General features: G+C 22.9%; 10 protein-coding genes across 10 annotated transcripts; 5 read left to right on the plus strand and 5 right to left on the minus strand.

The window, feature by feature from the left end:
• Positions 1-198: 198 nt before the first annotated feature.
• DICPUDRAFT_81010 (uncharacterized protein) lies at positions 199-1,577 on the minus strand (the record flags this gene model as incomplete). The annotated part of the gene is made up of 3 exons (XM_003290234.1): positions 199-266; positions 342-757; positions 829-1,577. The coding sequence occupies 3 exons, from the start codon at positions 1,575-1,577 to the stop codon at positions 199-201; spliced, it is 1,233 nt and encodes a 410-aa protein (XP_003290282.1).
• Positions 1,578-2,376: 799 nt separating this feature from the next.
• On the minus strand, positions 2,377-2,529 carry DICPUDRAFT_37110 (uncharacterized protein; the record flags this gene model as incomplete). Its single annotated transcript, XM_003290235.1, has 1 exon — positions 2,377-2,529. A coding segment is annotated over one exon (153 nt), but the record flags the coding sequence as incomplete, so codon positions are not given.
• Positions 2,530-3,616: 1,087 nt separating this feature from the next.
• DICPUDRAFT_154775 (uncharacterized protein) lies at positions 3,617-4,775 on the minus strand (the record flags this gene model as incomplete). Its single annotated transcript, XM_003290236.1, has 3 exons — positions 3,617-4,117; positions 4,211-4,364; positions 4,441-4,775. 3 exons carry the CDS (start codon positions 4,773-4,775, stop codon positions 3,617-3,619), a joined length of 990 nt encoding a protein of 329 aa, XP_003290284.1.
• A 573-nt stretch (positions 4,776-5,348) lies between these two features.
• DICPUDRAFT_22402 (uncharacterized protein) lies at positions 5,349-5,798 on the plus strand (the record flags this gene model as incomplete). The annotated part of the gene is made up of 2 exons (XM_003290222.1): positions 5,349-5,534; positions 5,604-5,798. Coding segments are annotated over 2 exons (381 nt in total), but the record flags the coding sequence as incomplete, so codon positions are not given.
• A 654-nt stretch (positions 5,799-6,452) lies between these two features.
• On the plus strand, positions 6,453-7,304 carry DICPUDRAFT_20776 (uncharacterized protein; the record flags this gene model as incomplete). The annotated part of the gene is made up of 2 exons (XM_003290223.1): positions 6,453-6,808; positions 6,959-7,304. Coding segments are annotated over 2 exons (702 nt in total), but the record flags the coding sequence as incomplete, so codon positions are not given.
• Positions 7,305-7,797: 493 nt separating this feature from the next.
• On the minus strand, positions 7,798-9,507 carry DICPUDRAFT_56584 (uncharacterized protein). Its single transcript, XM_003290237.1, has 5 exons — positions 9,389-9,507; positions 9,034-9,318; positions 8,717-8,914; positions 8,414-8,635; positions 7,798-8,343 (listed from the first exon to the last, which is right to left on the minus strand). Exons 1-5 carry the CDS (start codon positions 9,499-9,501, stop codon positions 7,860-7,862), a joined length of 1,302 nt encoding a protein of 433 aa, XP_003290285.1. The 5' UTR covers positions 9,502-9,507; the 3' UTR covers positions 7,798-7,859.
• Positions 9,508-10,616: 1,109 nt separating this feature from the next.
• On the plus strand, positions 10,617-11,898 carry DICPUDRAFT_95100 (uncharacterized protein). Its single transcript, XM_003290224.1, has 2 exons — positions 10,617-10,745; positions 10,816-11,898. Exons 1-2 carry the CDS (start codon positions 10,623-10,625, stop codon positions 11,758-11,760), a joined length of 1,068 nt encoding a protein of 355 aa, XP_003290272.1. The 5' UTR covers positions 10,617-10,622; the 3' UTR covers positions 11,761-11,898.
• A 548-nt stretch (positions 11,899-12,446) lies between these two features.
• Positions 12,447-13,730, plus strand: DICPUDRAFT_81016 (uncharacterized protein; the record flags this gene model as incomplete). Its single annotated transcript, XM_003290225.1, has 5 exons — positions 12,447-12,531; positions 12,599-12,870; positions 12,945-13,063; positions 13,137-13,236; positions 13,311-13,730. The coding sequence occupies 5 exons, from the start codon at positions 12,447-12,449 to the stop codon at positions 13,728-13,730; spliced, it is 996 nt and encodes a 331-aa protein (XP_003290273.1).
• Positions 13,731-14,306: 576 nt separating this feature from the next.
• DICPUDRAFT_19562 (uncharacterized protein) lies at positions 14,307-15,420 on the plus strand (the record flags this gene model as incomplete). The annotated part of the gene is made up of 3 exons (XM_003290226.1): positions 14,307-14,430; positions 14,562-15,010; positions 15,076-15,420. Coding segments are annotated over 3 exons (918 nt in total), but the record flags the coding sequence as incomplete, so codon positions are not given.
• A 982-nt stretch (positions 15,421-16,402) lies between these two features.
• On the minus strand, positions 16,403-16,954 carry DICPUDRAFT_81018 (uncharacterized protein; the record flags this gene model as incomplete). Its single annotated transcript, XM_003290238.1, has 1 exon — positions 16,403-16,954. One exon carries the CDS (start codon positions 16,952-16,954, stop codon positions 16,403-16,405), a length of 552 nt encoding a protein of 183 aa, XP_003290286.1.
• Between the last annotated feature and the right edge of the window lie 120 nt (positions 16,955-17,074).

The following is a 17,074-nucleotide window of genomic DNA, read 5'->3' on the forward strand; positions in this document are numbered from 1 at the left end:
AAATAAATAAAAATAAAATTTTATTTATTATTTTTTAAATAAATAAATTATAATAGTTTACTTTATAATTATATTTATAATTTTTATTTATTCTTTAAATTTTACATTTTTTTTTATTTTTGAAATATTACTATTATTTACATCCTTTTTTTATTATATAATAATTATTATATATTTCGCAATTACATTTTTTTTTTTTTAAGAGTGCACCAAATAGGTTCTTGGATTTTTAATTGAGAACTCTATTTCATTGTAAGAATCATGGCCTATATTATAGTTAAAAATAACAATATTAGTAAATTGGTTTGTCATAAATTTAAATAATTTTGAATAATAGTTACCTAGATTTTGAATAAATTCGTAAAAAATAAATTCTTGTGCTATTTCCTTAACACTATTCCAATTTTCATTAACTTCCATATAATAAGTAATATCACAATCAAAAAAATTAGTTTTTCTAGACCAATTTTCAACTTTAACCAAAAAACTATCATACCATGATTTATCTCTCCAATACAAAGCATTTCCATTAATATGATATACTTGTGATGCTCTAGTTTCACCTGGTTTATTGATATAATGACGTGCATTGCTTCCCAGTGAATAAAATGGTTTATTTTGACGGGCTTCTAACATTGTAATTGTCACACGAAATAATTCAATTAGCCAATCTTTTTTTAAAGGATTAACATCACTTTCGAGCCAAAAGAAAAAATCACTTGGTGGCCCAATATTATAGTCAAAATATTTATAAAACCTATTGTATAAAAATTTAGTATGAAAAATTTTAAAAAAAACGAAATAAAATTATATAATAATGGAAATTACATTTTTGATACACCGGATGGGTAGCTATCTTCATGTTGAGGAATATTAGCATAAGCAAATTTTACATCATTAAAGCATTTTCTCCATGGAGCGGAATTAACAGCATTAAGAAACCTTTGTTCAGTTAAAAAATTTTGATCACGATTTTGATAAAATACCAAATTTGATTTAGCACCAGGAAATAAATCTGAAACTGTAAAACTATCACATGGAATTTTATTTGGGAGGCTCCATCTTTCTATACCTTGTAAAGTTCTATTAACACGAAAAGATGGGAATGGAATCATGATATCAATTGTAATATTCGATGGTTTTTGTAATATATAATGAGTTTTATTTTCTATATGACCATATTGATTATAAAACTCTTCATAATACTCTATCACTTTTGGATATATAAAACCGGTTCTGTTATTTTTGGCTGGTTGGTCACTGTTTCCAACTATATGGGCATAAGATTTAACTGGTGGCAAAGTAGTTTGAGTAAATTGATCTAAAATTTGAGTTTTTCTTGCAACGAATTCCTCTTCGTTAATATATCCTTCTTTTTGTAAAAATCTTAATTTTTCCAATTTCACCAATGTTTGGTCATAGTTATCATTTTTATTATGGAATGGACTATTTGTAAAATTAATTCCATATTTTCTATATTTAAAATTATCCCTTTCAATCATTTCAAAAGTAGTTAAAATATATATTATAACGATTATAATTGAAACAATTATAATTATTTTTTTTTTATTTAACATTTTTTATTTAAGAATATTTTATTTAAATAAAAATAAATAAAAAAAATTTTATAAAAATAGAAAAAAAATAAATAAAAAAAAGATAATTGTAAACAAAAAAAATGAATTTCCACCCTTATTTTTTTACGACGAAAAAAAAAAAAAAAATTTTAAATAATTAAAAACATATAAATATTTTTGCTAATGTTGTTGTGGTTTTGGTGATTTGGCTTACTGACTAAAGTATTCCCAAAATTCAAAAAAAAAAAAAAAAAAAAAAAAAAAACTAAAAAAAAAAAAAACCTGAAAAAAATTGTAAAAAACTTTTTTTTTTTTTTTTTTTTTTTTTCATATTATTTTTTAATGATTGAATAAATTGTTTATTTTGGGGTTTTTTTCAAGGGGGTGTCTCGGCAAAAAAAAATTAAGAAATGAAATTTTTTTTTTTTTTTTTTATATATAAAAAAAAAGTGATGCGCATAAAAAAAAAATTTTCATTTCTTTTTTTTTTTTTAAAAAAACGCCTCCAAACACCCCTTGGTTTTTTTTTAATTTTTTTTTGAATATTAAATTTTTTTTTTTAATAATTTTAATATTATTATTCATTGTAACATCAATGTTATTATTTCTAATCCCTAAATAACAATTAACGAAAAATACAACTTACATTATATTGTATGATATCTTTTTAAAACATTATCTAAGGTATTTCCTGTTTAAATTTATATCTTAAAATATTGCTTGTCGAAAATCTTTTAATTTTAGAAAATACATTTTGAATTTTATTTTGTTGTTTAATATCTTATTTTTACCACCTACTTCAATAACACAATATCATTTTACAATCACCTGAAGGAAAGCCAATCTGTAATACCTTTCCACTTTTTGGACAACAATAAACCAATAAGGTTAAAGCTGATTTACAACTATAAAATAAATTTCTAATATCTTTATTAATTGGTATGCTAGTTTGTTATTTCAAACCATAAACTACCATTAAAAAAACATCAAAATAAAAAACAACAAGATATAATTCAAAAATCAATCAGGATAATTGTCAGAAAAGTACTTGCTTGAATTAAAAGATTTTCAATGACAAGCAATACTTTAAGATATAAAGTAAACAATCATACTGGGTAACTTAAAAGGAAAAGAGAAAAAATTTATTTGATGGCGTTTAAATTTATATCACAAAATAGATCCAATTGTGGTTTTTGATAATTTAAAAATATTTTATTTTTCTTAAAAATTTAATAAAACTGTTAAATAGATAATATGAATCAATGGTATGTACAGTTGTAGTTTAGTGATTAGAAATAATTAAATGGGTTACAATGAATAATTATATAAAAATTATTGAAAAAAAACTGTAGATACTCCAAGAATTTTAAGACATTGTTTCACCTTTGGCAAAAGATATTTTTAAAAGTTATTTTAATAATAGACTTGATAATAGCAATAAAATAGAATTCATTAAAATCATATGAGTGCAACCACAGTGGTCGTAAATGGCTCGGAAAAACAAATTAGTATACCAATTGATAATGCCAAGCAATTCTTTAAGATATAATTCTAAACCTTAAGGAACTTTTTATTTTTGAAATATTATCAAAATATTTTGATATAGGGTATAGGGGCCTTTTTAATTATTTGTTATTCCCGAAATTAGAAATAATAACATCGGGGCCATTGAATTTTTAATAAAATAGTTAAAAAAAAAAATTTTTACATATGTATTTGCCTACCCAAAAATTTTTATGTAAAAAAAAAAAAAAAATTTTCCCCTTCAGTTTTTTTCAGTTTTTTTTTTTTTTTTTCGTTTTTTTTTTTTTTTTTTTTTGAGTTTTGAAGGAATTCATAACCATCACAAAATTTTTTGAGATATAAGAAAAATTTATTTATTTTCTCAAGGTATTTTAAAAATAAGCATTACTTATCTCAAATGTTTTTTTTTTTTAAAAAAATAATTTTATTTTAAAAAAAAAAAAATTTATAAAATTAAAAATAAATAAATATATAAAAAAAGAATATTTATAAAAAAAAAAAATTAATGTTTTTTTTTATAATTTTGAAACAAATTTATTTATTACATCACCAAATTTAAAATTTGATTTTTGGTCTATAATGGATTGCTGTTGTTGTTTTAAAGTTTTTTCCCAAAATTGATATAAATTTTTCATATATCTCATTGGGTGCTGAGTTAGATGATTTACATGGACTGAATTATCAAAACAAAGTGTTTTTACAGGAATACTTTGTTTTTTCATTATAATGATTCCTCTTTCGACGTCAAAATAAGATGAAACTGGGTCATTAATACTATATATATACAATTGTGGTGTTGATATTGGACATTTCTTTAGACGATCCCAAAAGTCTCTATCAATCTTTTCGACATCTAATAATTTTGCATAGCTTTTGGTTACCAATCTAACTGCTTTTTTTGAAATTGATCTTTTCATTGTTTTGCTTAATGAAATATATGCTAATTCTTCACTAATTTTTGATGGGCAACTATCGAAAACCTGACCTTTAATAAATGGAATAAGTTTTTTAAATTTCTATGAAATAAATAATATTAATATGAATATCTTTATTATTATTATTATTATTATTTAATATTATTATTTAATAAAAGAAATGAGAATAATTACATTTTCTTCGTTTAATAACTTAAAAACTTCACTTTGAAATACCATATTACCTGAAAAAACTTGAAATATAATTGGTCTCTGTATTTTTTCATTTTCTTTTAATAAATATTCTAAAAAATTAAATGCTAACTCTTTCATTTTCTTTGGAAAAAAGCTAAAATATTAAAAATGTTAATAAAACATAATTATATATACTATATACAAATAATAAAACTACAAATTTTACTTACTGGCATACATATGATGGTGAAAATGAAATTGTTACAAATCCATTATCTAAATATAATTTTAAATATTTATTTAAATGTTTAGGATTTGCTTTTATCCAACCAACAATGATTGCTAATGGATGAACCTTAAGACCAAATGGTGGTATTGGATAGGCTGGTAGTGATTGCTTCCAATCAAATGTCGTAAATGTTATTTGTCTAGATACACCATTTTCAACTTCTTTAAACTGTATTAATTTACTATTATTTTTATTATTATTAATATTAATATTATTATTATTATTATTATTATTATTATTATTATTATTATTTTTATTTTTATTATTATTTATCATATTTTAATTTTTTTTTTTTATTAAATATATAAAAATTAAAAAATAATAAAATTTTAAAAAAAAATTAAAAATAAATTAAAAAAAAAAATTTTATAATTTATCGAAAAAAAAAAAAAAAAAAATTATAAACACAAATTCATTATTGCTTAAATATTTGATTGATAACAATTTCTACATTCTCTCAAGATTAATTAATTTTTAGTTATAACATTTTATTTTGCATTTTCAACACCCTGTTTTTTAAATTTAAAAAAAAAAAATTAAAAAATAAATCTAAAAATACTAAATAAAATTTAATTTTAATTTAAATATTTTATTTAAATTAAATTAAATTTTTATAAAAAAGGAAATAAAAAATATTAAAAATAATAAATAATAAAAAAAAAAAATTAAAATAACTTTAAATTATAATAGATCTAGATCTGTTTTTATTTATTGTGTTTTTATAACTATGAAAAGCATTTTTTATTTTTTAATCTTTATTTTTACACTTTTCTTTTTATAAAAAGTAATAAAGTTATAATATTTTTTTATATATTTGTATATATTTATAAAAAAAATTAAATAAAAATGGAAAGAACATCAATTGAAATAAGACCAGAGCCTAGTCAATATAAGTCTTATTCGAAAGCAACATTCAATGGTTTTATGAGAGACTATCCCACAAGTTTAAGACAAATATTGGATCCTCAAGAATTTGACCAAATAATTCAAAATTTAAATAGAACATCTCGTAGAAAAAATACACCAATACTAAAGGTAAGATGTTTATTATTTATTATTTTTATTAAATTATTTTTTATTAATATTTATTTTTTTCTTCTTTAGGGGACTTATTATTTAGGAGTATTTACTTTTGCATTTTTCATTGGTATTCCAATAATGCTTGGTTGTTTTATTACACATAAAGTGGTATACAAAAAATATTATAGAAAAATAAGAGAAGACTTAAATGCTATCCTCTTTCAAATAAATAATGATGAAATTTGTAAAAGAAAAGGAATTATTTTTTCATTAAGAGAAAAAACCAAAAGCAACCACAACCATAACAAACATAGTGAACATAATAGTCCCACTAGTAGTACTGCCACTGATTATTATGTAAATTTACTTTTTTATAAAAAAAAAAAAAAAAAAAAAAAATACTAATTTTATTTTTTATAACTTTTAAAAATAGATTGTAGTTTCATATTTTAGACAACCGGGAGACCACTCTTATACCCGTCATAGTAACTTACCAACAACAATAAATATTAATAACAATGCAAATGTATTAAATAGTAGATATCACACAAGTAATAATAATAATCATAATAATTATAATCATAATAATAATAATAATAATATTGGTAAAATTGACCATTCAATGGAAATCCCAATCGATAGTCCAGCACCAGATAGAAGTGTTGATTTAGATAAAAAATGGGTGGTTCAATAATTAAAAAAAATAAATTTTATATCTCTAAAGTAAATTTTTTAAAAAAAAAAAAAAATTATAAAAAAAATTTTTGAAAAAATTTGAAAAATTTTGAATTTTTTTGAATTTTATTTGTTTTTTAAATATTTTAACTGTTTTAAAATTTTTATTATTGTTTTATAATTTATATAATTGAAAATAATAATAATAATAATAATAGTAATAACAGTAATAATAATAATTAAGCGAAATAGTTTGAAATGTTTCATTTATTAACAATCGAAGATAGAGTTAGAATTCCACCAAATGATTTCAATAACGAAGTACAAACTATAGAGGATGAAATTGAAAAGAAATATGTTAGTAAAGTTGTATTAGATGGCGGATTATTTATAGCGTTATATGATATATTGGGTACAGGTGATTCATATGTATATTCAGGTGATGGTGCTGCACATTTAATGGTTAGATTTAGAATGGTCGTTTTTAAACCATTCAAAGGCGAAATAATGGAGGGTGTTATCAAAAAATCAACAAAAGATCAAGTACAAATTACTATTGGTTTTTATGATGAAATTTATTTAAATCCAATCGAATTACCAATACCTTCAAGTTTGTATGTAAAAATAATAAATTTTAAATAATATTATTATTATTATTATAATAAAAATAATAGTAATAGCAATAATAATAATAATAATAATAATAATAATAATTTAAATAATAGAATATCATTATTAATAATTATTATTTTTATTATATAAAGTTCTGATGAAGAAAAACTTTGGTATTGGGAATGGAATGATAATCAATTATTTTTTGAAAATGGTGGTAGAGTTAGATTTAGAGTTGAACAAATAGAATTTAATCCAGAAGTTTCACAACCAGCACCAGCACCAAAAAATTTAAATACAGATAGTATGGACTCATATACATTAAGAGAATACAAAGAAAGACAAGCAGAGAATGAAAGATTATTACAACAAGTAAAGTCACCATTAATTTTAAAAGTTTCAGTTAAAGATTCTGGTTTGGGTATGATTGAATGGTGGACTGGACAAGATGCAGGTAATGAAGAAGACGAAGAAGAAAACGATCAAATGAATGAAGAATATTTAAATAGTAACAATTATGAAGAAGGCGAAGGTGTTGAAGATGCGTTTAACCAAATTGATGAAATTGCTAAAAGTAAAAAAGATGAAGACGAAGAGGAAGAACCACCACAAGATAAAGACGAAAAGTTTGAAAATATAGATAATGAAGTGGATGAACAAGAAAAAAAGCAAGAGGAAGAAGAAGAGGAAGAAGAAGAGGAAGAAAAAATAGTTGAAACTAAATCAAAAAAGAAAGCAGGCACTAGTAAAAAAGAAAAAGAAAAAAAAAGTAGTAAAAAAGGAAAAGAAAAAGAAAAAGAAAAAGAAAAGAAAAAGACAAAAAGTAAAAAGAAAAAACAAATTTCATCATCCGAAGATGAATCTGAAGAATCCAACAATGAATCTGAAGAGTCTGAAGAGGAGATTAAAAAACCAACTAGGGCTCCTGCAAAAGGTAGAAAAAAAAAGAATTAAATACAAAAAAATAAATAAAATTATTTTGTGTATATTTGATCTAAAAATATATATTTTTAAATATTGGATTTTATTTACAATTTTTTTTATATTTTATTATTAGGACATTAAGGAGTTTGCATTATCAAAAACATTTTTTGAAACATAGGAATATAGTGCACTACTATAGTCTTCATATTCTTGAGAGGACATTACTTCTTGGTCATCTTCAGTTACATCAGTAATTGATTTATATTGTTCACCAACTTTAATTAAAATATCATCTAAATTATTATTGTCATTATTATTATTATTATTACCATTAAAATTATTTATTTTAATTTTTTTATCTATATGTTCTTCACTTGGCGATGGTGGGTTTGATAGTATTTCTTTTTCTTCTTGTGAACTTTCCCATTCTTTATAATGATTTTTAATATAATTTATATAAAATTCAGAGTCAAATTTTAATGGATCCCTGATAGCTGTTGGTTGTTCTGAAACTGTTGATTGTGTATTAGTTGATAGTTGTTGTAATATTTTTCTTTTATTTGCAGTTGGTAATAACCAAGGTGGTAATGATGCTAAACCTGTTTTCTTACTACTATAGTAATTTAAATTATTAATAAATAAATATTGAAATAACAATAGTAGTACCTATATAAAAGACTTACTTATCGACTTTAACAGTTGTTTTATTAATTTCAATATTATCACTATCAAGAATGTCTATATCTAAAGTAACATTATCTGATGTCGGATTAATACTTGGCATTTGTGAATTCTGTGCCACTGGGAATGCAGATGGTTTTGGACCAACACCTGCTGATGAATTTGTATTAATAGTATAAGATGGACCTTGATCTGCTGTATTATCAGCTAAATCTCTTGCAAATCTAAAAATGAATAAAAAAAAAAAAAAAAAAGATATTAGAATGATAAATAATACTATATATTAAATATTTTATTTTACATACAAAGGAATATTTGCACCTTCAGTTTTTCTTAATTGATCTATAATTTTTTTTAATTGACCCAATAAATCTGATTGATGTTTAGCAGTTTGAGTTAGGGATTCATTGTTTTGATCTTCTTCAATTGAACCACTACAAACATCACACTCTAAAGCACCTGTTTCCATTGATAAAAGTTTTGGTACATCTAAAGCTGTAAATCTATTATGTAAAAGATTAGTTATATTTTTAATTATATTGTTTATAGTTATTATAATTATAATTATTATTATTATTATTATTATTATTATTATTATTATTATTATAATTTGATACTTTACGATGTATTACATTGAACGCATCTATAAGTTGGTATATCAATCTTTTGAAGTTTAATTGATTCCATTTTCTTTCTGATCATATAAAATTTATATTTAACAATATCAATAATTAATTTATAATCAATATACCATAATAAAACTGTTTGACCACGTTCATGTGGTCCCTTTGCTTCAATTTTAACATCCATAGATTTGACCATAGAGTCACCTTTTAACTCCATTAATAGTTTTCTAACATGCTTTTGATTAATTCTTAACTTTCTTGCTAAATCTTCATCTTTAATACTATTTTTGAAAAATTTATATAAGTAAAATATAAAATTTTAATTAGTTATTTATTAAATTATAAACCTACCGTTTCTTTTCTCTTAATAGACCATCTATAACAACTGCATGGTCATCTTGATAAAATGCACGAACTACCATTTTAACAAGGTCATCCAAGATATGATATATATTAGTTGACATATTTATTGCTGTTATTGGGTGGAGTTATTGTAGGTGTTTAGTTTTTTTGTTTCTATTATTAAAATTTATAAAAATCTAATAAAAAGTAAAAATTGAAATAAAAAAAAAAAAAAAAAAAAAAAAAGAGATCACAACTAAATCTAAGTAAATGTATTACTATATTTTTAAAATTATAATAATAAATTGTACAAAGAGGGTTTAGTGTGAAATAAAAAATTAAAATTTTAAAAAAAAAATATTATATTGAAAAAATTAAAAAAAAATTTAAAAAAAAAAAATGAAAAAAATAAAAAATAATTAAAAAAAAAAAAAAAGATAATATAAATTTATAAAAAAGGGAAAAAACAAATATTTTTAAATTATAAATAAAACCCCACATTTTTTTTAAAAAAAGATAATTTCTATAGAAAGGAGATTAATCAAAAAAAATATAAAAATAATGTGTGTTACACCATCTCATTTCCAAATTAAATATTGATCATATGATATTCAAATTTTATAATTGACAAATTTAAACAATAATAGTGTTTTTATTTGTTTTTTTAAAAAAATATAATATAAAATTTTTTAATATTAAAATCTTCAATGCACCAAATTGAGGGAATTGTTTGATTTTTTTTTAAGAGAAAAGATTTTTTTGATAAAAAAAAATAAAAATTGAGACTATTATCTTTGCAGTTAGTTTTAATTACCAAAGATAAGTTAAATTTTTAAATATATTATTATAAAATACAAAAGATATGGTTTATTATTTGAACAGTTTTGTTTATTAATTTTAAAAAAAGAAAAATATTTTAAAAAGTGGAATTTTACTAGTTCAATTATTTGAATATTTCCAAAATCAAACCAATATCAAGTTAAAAAAAATAATTTTAAAATTAAAAAAAAAAAAAAATTTTTTACTTTTTATAAATCGTTAATTGATATATTAAAAAGTAAAAAAAAAAACTTTTAAAATTATTATAATTGTTTTGTAGGCCGATATTTCACAAAGAAATTTTATTATAATAAAATAATTTATAAAAAAAAAAAAAGAAAAGAAAAAAACAAAAAAAAAAAAAATATAAATTAAAATTTAAAATTTCTTTTTTAAAATCATTAATAACAAAAATAATAATAAAATGAAATTACTACATATTTTAATAACTTTATCAATAAACTATTTATTAGTTTTTGGTTATGGTGAATCAGATTCACAAAACAACCCAAATCACTATGAAAGAGAATCATTCAATCTTATCAATGTAATTTAAAAATATTTTTTAATATAAATTCAAAATATTAATTTAAATTTTTTTTTCTTTTATATTATAGTTAGTAAGAATGTTTCCAACCCAATATGCAAACACTTATATGACTGGATACACAAATTTAAATTTAATGTTTACCACATATAAACCAACAACTCCAATTTATTTAAACAACACTTTAAATCGTATGTCTAAAGCCCACTCTTATGATATGTCCACAAATAACTGCTTCTCACACAATGATTGCGTTAATGGTTCAAGTACTAGTGCCCGTTTCAGTAGATGGACTTCATGTACAGGAAGTGGTTGGGGTGAAAACATTGCTGCTGGTTCTTCAACAGGTATTGCTGCCAATAATTTATTAATCTGTGATGCCACATCTGGTAATGCCTGTTCAGCGGATGGAAGTGGATATGATGGTCACCGTAAAAACCTTATGAATGCTAACTATAAAGTTGCTGGTGTTGGTTATTATTACACTTCAACCTCAACCTACAAACATTATTGGACCCAAGACTTAACTGGTGGTACATGTAATAACCCAACTGGTCCAATTTACTCTGGCTACCATACCTTTTTTCCATCTACAAATCCACAATTCATTGTAAATTTTTACAGTAAAACTTTGTCAACATCTACAATGTCATTGGTTTTTGTTGGTGGTTCAACTGTTTCAATGACCAGAGCCTATGGAAATGATACTTTTGCAGTTTACACTTACACACCAACATCATTCACCGTATGTGCTAAATACTACTTCACAACTACAACTACAAGTGGTGCTACCTATAGATACCCAGATACTGGCTCATTACAAATAAGTAAGGATACAACTTGCAATTCATGGACTAGTAGTACTACCGCCTCCTCAGCCATCAATAATCTCATGGCAGAAGAAAATATTGTTTACAATGATATTGAAAATCAAACAAACAACTCATTATCGCTAATTCAACAATCAACAACTTTATTATTTTTGTTATTATCTGTATTTTATTTATTTTTGTAAAAATTTAATAGAAAATTTATTTTCTATTAAAAAAAAAAACTATTTATTTTATTAATGTATAATTACAACAAAAAAAACTCTATAATGTTTAAAAATAAAAATTTACAATAAAGCTATTTTTATGATTATAAACCACCCAATTATTTTTTTTTTTTTTAATTTTTTAGTTTTTTAAAAATTATTTCAAAAAGATTTTTTTTTTTTTTTCTTTTAAAACCATCATAAGTTTTCCAATTTTTATAATCAAAATGAAATGGAATTATTTTTTTGGCTATGACCATTAAATTTTTTATAACCTTTGTTATCTTATAATAAATAACAAAATGCGAAAAAAAAAAAAAAATTACAATAAAACAATTTTTAATTTTTGTAAAGTTATTTAATTAGATTTTTTTTTTTTCAATAATGTTTTTATACAAAAATTTGATATTTTTCATAACCAGCTTCAAGTTGCGAATATTAATGATCAAAATAATTGTGGTAAAAACCCATTTAAAAAACCTATTAAACCCATTTAAAATTTTTTGGTGGTTGATTTTATTATAAAAAAAAAACAATTATCCTCAAAATAAAAAATAAAAAAAAAAAAAATGAAAAAATTAAAAAAAAAAAAATCATAAATAGATTTTTTATTTTTTTTATTTTATTTTATTTTTTAAAACACTATTGCTTTTTATTTACACAAAATGAAAATATTATATTCATTATTAGTTTCTTTTTTAATTTTTAATCAATTTGCACATATTGATGCATATGGTGAAACAGTAAATGGTAATAAAATTTTAATAAAAATAAAAATAAAAATAAAAACTTGACATTAATTATAATTATACTATAGGTTATCCCAGTTCAAACGAAAGAGAAACTTTTGTTTTATTAAACATGGTTAGAATGTTCCCACAAGAATTTAAAAAAGAGTATTTATTACCACAAAATAGAACTGGTATGGATTTAATTTTTTCTAAATATGACGCAACTACTCCACTCCGTCATGATTTTTCATTAACCAAAGTTGCTAGAGCACATAGTAGAGATATGGCCGTTAATAATTGTTTCCAACATAATAGCTGTAATAATGAAAATATTTGGGATCGTTTTAAAGAATATGAAGTAAATAATAAATTAAATTATATTTAGATCTTTAGATTCCAAACTAACATTTTTTTTTTTTAAAATATAAATAGGCATGCGGAGGTGCATGGGGTGAAAATATCAGTGCTGGTAACAATTCCCCATTGGGCAGTATGACCGCTTTTCTTTGTGATTCAAAGAACGGTGCATGTGTACCAGATGGAGATGATAAGTAAATATTTCAAATTAAAATATAATTTTCATTTATATACTCTTTAAACTAACATTTTAAAATTATAATCTAGTGATGGTCATCGTAGAAATATTATGAGTAAATCATATGCTTCAGTTGGATCTGGTTATTTTTATAATCAAGATAGTACTTATCGTCATTATTACACCCAAGTATGTATTTTTGATTTTTATTTTAAATTTAACAAAAATATAAAAAGATGGTTTTAACATTTTTTTTTTAACAGGATTTTTCATCAGGTGTTTGTGAGGATACTTATTCACCAATTTATTCAGCTTTTTATACCATGGTCGATGCTAAAACCCCACGTTTTATTGCAGCATATTCAAATAGTACCGTCGCATTCCAATCAGTTTCATTAGTATTTAATGGTGCCTCACATACCATGGATATTCATTATGGTAACAATAATAATGCCATTTTAACTAAGGATAATGTAGAATTCGAATTTTGTGCTCCATTTTATTTTGAAGCATTAGATGTCAATAAAAATATTGTTCGTTATCCAGATGAAGGTTTCCTTAGATTAGCTACAAACTCAAGTTGTGAATCATGGTCCGAAAATGAAATTTATAATGCTTCATCCAAATTAACTTTATCTGTCACTTTAATAATCTCTTTAATTTTATCAATCTTTTTTATTTAAAATTTAACTTTAAATTTTTTTAAAACTTCTAAATTGTAATAATAAACTTTTGTATTTATTAAACTCCTTTTTATTTATAATAATATAAAATTAATAGAAACCGTTTATAAAATATTTTTTTTATTTTTTTTTTAATTTATTTAAATTACTAAATATCAAAACGACCAAAAAAAAAAAAAAAAAAAAAAAAAAAAAAAAAAAAAAAAAAAAAATTTTTAATAAAAATAAAAATAAAAAAAAAATAAAATAATGGAAATAAATCTTAGATTTTTAGTTTTTTAAAAATATATTAATATATTTAATTTAATTTATTTTATTTTTTATAAAATACCTTTAAATTTTCATTATAAAAATAGTTTTTTTTTTCATTTTTTTTTTATTTTTATTTTTCATCTCTTCATTTAAATAATAGTTTTTTGTGTTTATTCTTTTAATTTATTTTCAAAACAAATAATATTTTATTTGTTTAATTTTTTAAAACTGAAAGGAAATTATTATTGTGTAACATCTTTTTTAAATTTTATATCTAAATTTCGTATATCTTAACGATTAATTATCAGATTTACAAAAAAAAAAATGAAAATATTATTTTGTTTAATTTTATCAATTTTGATATTTAATCAATTTTACCATACTAATGGTTATGGTGAATCTCTAAATGGTTATCCAAATGCAAAGGAAAGGGAAAACTTTAATCTAAGTAAGTATTTAATTTTTTTTATTTTTTTTTTTATTTTTTTTATTTTTTTTTTAAATATTTTTTTTCCTTATTTATAAATATTTTTCCTTTTTTTAAAAATTAATATTAATTTTTTTTTTTATTTAAAATAGTTAATTTAATTCGTTTGTTTCCATTGGAATATAAAGCAAATTATATGACTGGTTATAATGGTTTAAATAATGTATTTTCAAAATATGGTCAAGCTGTACCACCAGTATATTATGACTATACACTAAATCAATTAGCAAGATCTCATTCACAAGATATGGCCACCAATAGATGCTTTAAGCATGACTCTTGTGATGGAACATCAATATGGACAAGATTTGATTCGTATATTACCTGCTCTGGTCAATCATCTGGTGAAAATATTGCAGCTGGTGCTAACCCATTCGATGCTACTAATCTTTTAGTTTGCGACGAAGTAAATGGTCAGTGTGCTGCAGATAATAGTGGAAATGATGGCCATAGAGTTAATATTATGTCTGATTCATTTAAAACTTTGGGTGTTGGTTGGGTAGAACAATCAGGTGGTCAATATTCCGATTATTTAACCCAGGTATGTGAATTTTTAAAACTTTACTATTTTTATTATTTTATTTAACATTTTTTAATTTTTAATAGGATTTCCATGGTGGTAATTGTAACAACATTAACAATCCAATTTATTCAGCTTATCATACTTTTTATCCATCAACAAGTACTCAGTTTATTGCTATCTTTTATAGTAATACCGAAAGTGTCAGCAAATTTTCATTAGTTTTTGAAGATGGCACAAGTCATAATTTGCCAGTAGTATATGGTACTTCATCCAAAGGAGCTTTTATTACAACATTACCTTCTGTTGAAAGCTGTGCAAAATATTACTTTTCTGCACAAACATCATCAAATGTTTATAAAATGCCTGAAACTGGATATTTCCAAGTATCTAAAAGTTCATCATGTGCTGGATGGGTAGCTGGTGACACAATAAATCCAACAGAGGCCCCAACCACAGAGCCACCAACCGTAGTCCCAACAGAGGCCCCAACTACACAACCACCTACTGAGGCCCCAACTACACAACCACCAACTGAGGCTCCAACTACACAACCACCAACTGAGGCTCCAACTACACAACCACCTACTGAGGCCCCAACTACACAACCACCTACTGAGGCCCCAACTACACAACCACCAACTGAGGCCCCAACTACACAACCACCTACCGAGGCCCCAACTACACAACCACCTACCGAGGCCCCAACTACACAACCACCTACTGAGGCCCCAACTACACAGCCACCTACTGAAGCTCCAACTACACAGCCACCTACTGAAGCTCCAACTACACAGCCACCAACTGAGGCCCCAACTACACAGCCACCAACTGAGGCCCCAACTACACAACCACCTACTGAAACTCCTGCTACACAACCACCAACTGAAACATCATCTGGAGATGTAAGTAATAGTGATTCAAATTCTTTTAATAGCCATGGATCATCAGAAGAAGTTCAATCAGAAAGTACTCAAGATTCTTCAAATGATCAAAGTTCACATGAATCAAACCAAGATTCTTCAATAAACAGTAGTTCCGATAAAAATGGTGATTCAGAAAGTAATGCAGAAAATGACTCTAGCAATACTAATTCTCGTAGTAATAGTGGTTCAACTACAACAAACAATCCAAATAACCAAGATTCAAGTAATACTGAAACACCTCAAGATTCAACAACTGACCTTCCAGTAGTTAATATTGAGTCAAGTGAAGATAGTAGCAAAGATAGTGGTTCAAATGCTTTTGCCCTCAAATATTCACCTCTTATTATTTTATCATTAATTTCTATAGTACTACTCTAAAGATATTAAATAAAAATAATTTTTTTTCAAAAACTAAATTTTTTTTTTTGTTAATTTGTTTTTATAAAATGAAGAAAAATTGAAAAATTTTAATTTATTAATGATAATTTTATTTTTTATTTTTTAAAAACCAAATTAATGATTCTTTTTCAATCTTTTTAATCCAATAATCTTTCCCATTACAGTAATCATCAATGTTATCTTTTGAACTTTGGATAAGATTTTCTTTTAATTCACTATACTCTTTACATAAAGATGGATTAGAAATTAAGTAGTCTCTAAATGCTAAGTGTCTTTCTATATCATAAAGTGATATATCAAATTGAAATGAATGAATTTGACATATTCTAATACCCCGATCATTTGACTTTCTTAGATACCTTCTATTTATTATACCAAATTCACCCATACATTCAAAACCAATTTTTCCAAATGATTCTTTAACTTTTTGATCATCCAATTTATTAATATCGGATACAACTAATAACATATCTATAATTGGTTTTGATTTTAATCCATTACCAATTGATGTTGATCCAATGTGAAATAAGTTTATTAATATTGTTTCATCATTTCCATTTAAAACTTGTTTAATTTCTTTATCAAATTTTAAAAATTCATTTTTCCAATTAATATTGTGTGGTTCAATTTCACCTTCCATTTTAAAAAAATAAATAAAAAAAAAAAAAAATTTTTAAAAAAATTTTATTTGGGGAAAAAAAATTTTAAAATTGTTTTGAAACCCTCAAGAAAAAAACAAATGCTTATTCCTTTCCCCCCC

Source organism: Dictyostelium purpureum (assembly GCF_000190715.1).
Source record: "Dictyostelium purpureum unplaced genomic scaffold DICPUscaffold_214, whole genome shotgun sequence".
Taxonomy (NCBI): Eukaryota; Evosea; class Eumycetozoa; order Dictyosteliales; family Dictyosteliaceae; genus Dictyostelium; species Dictyostelium purpureum.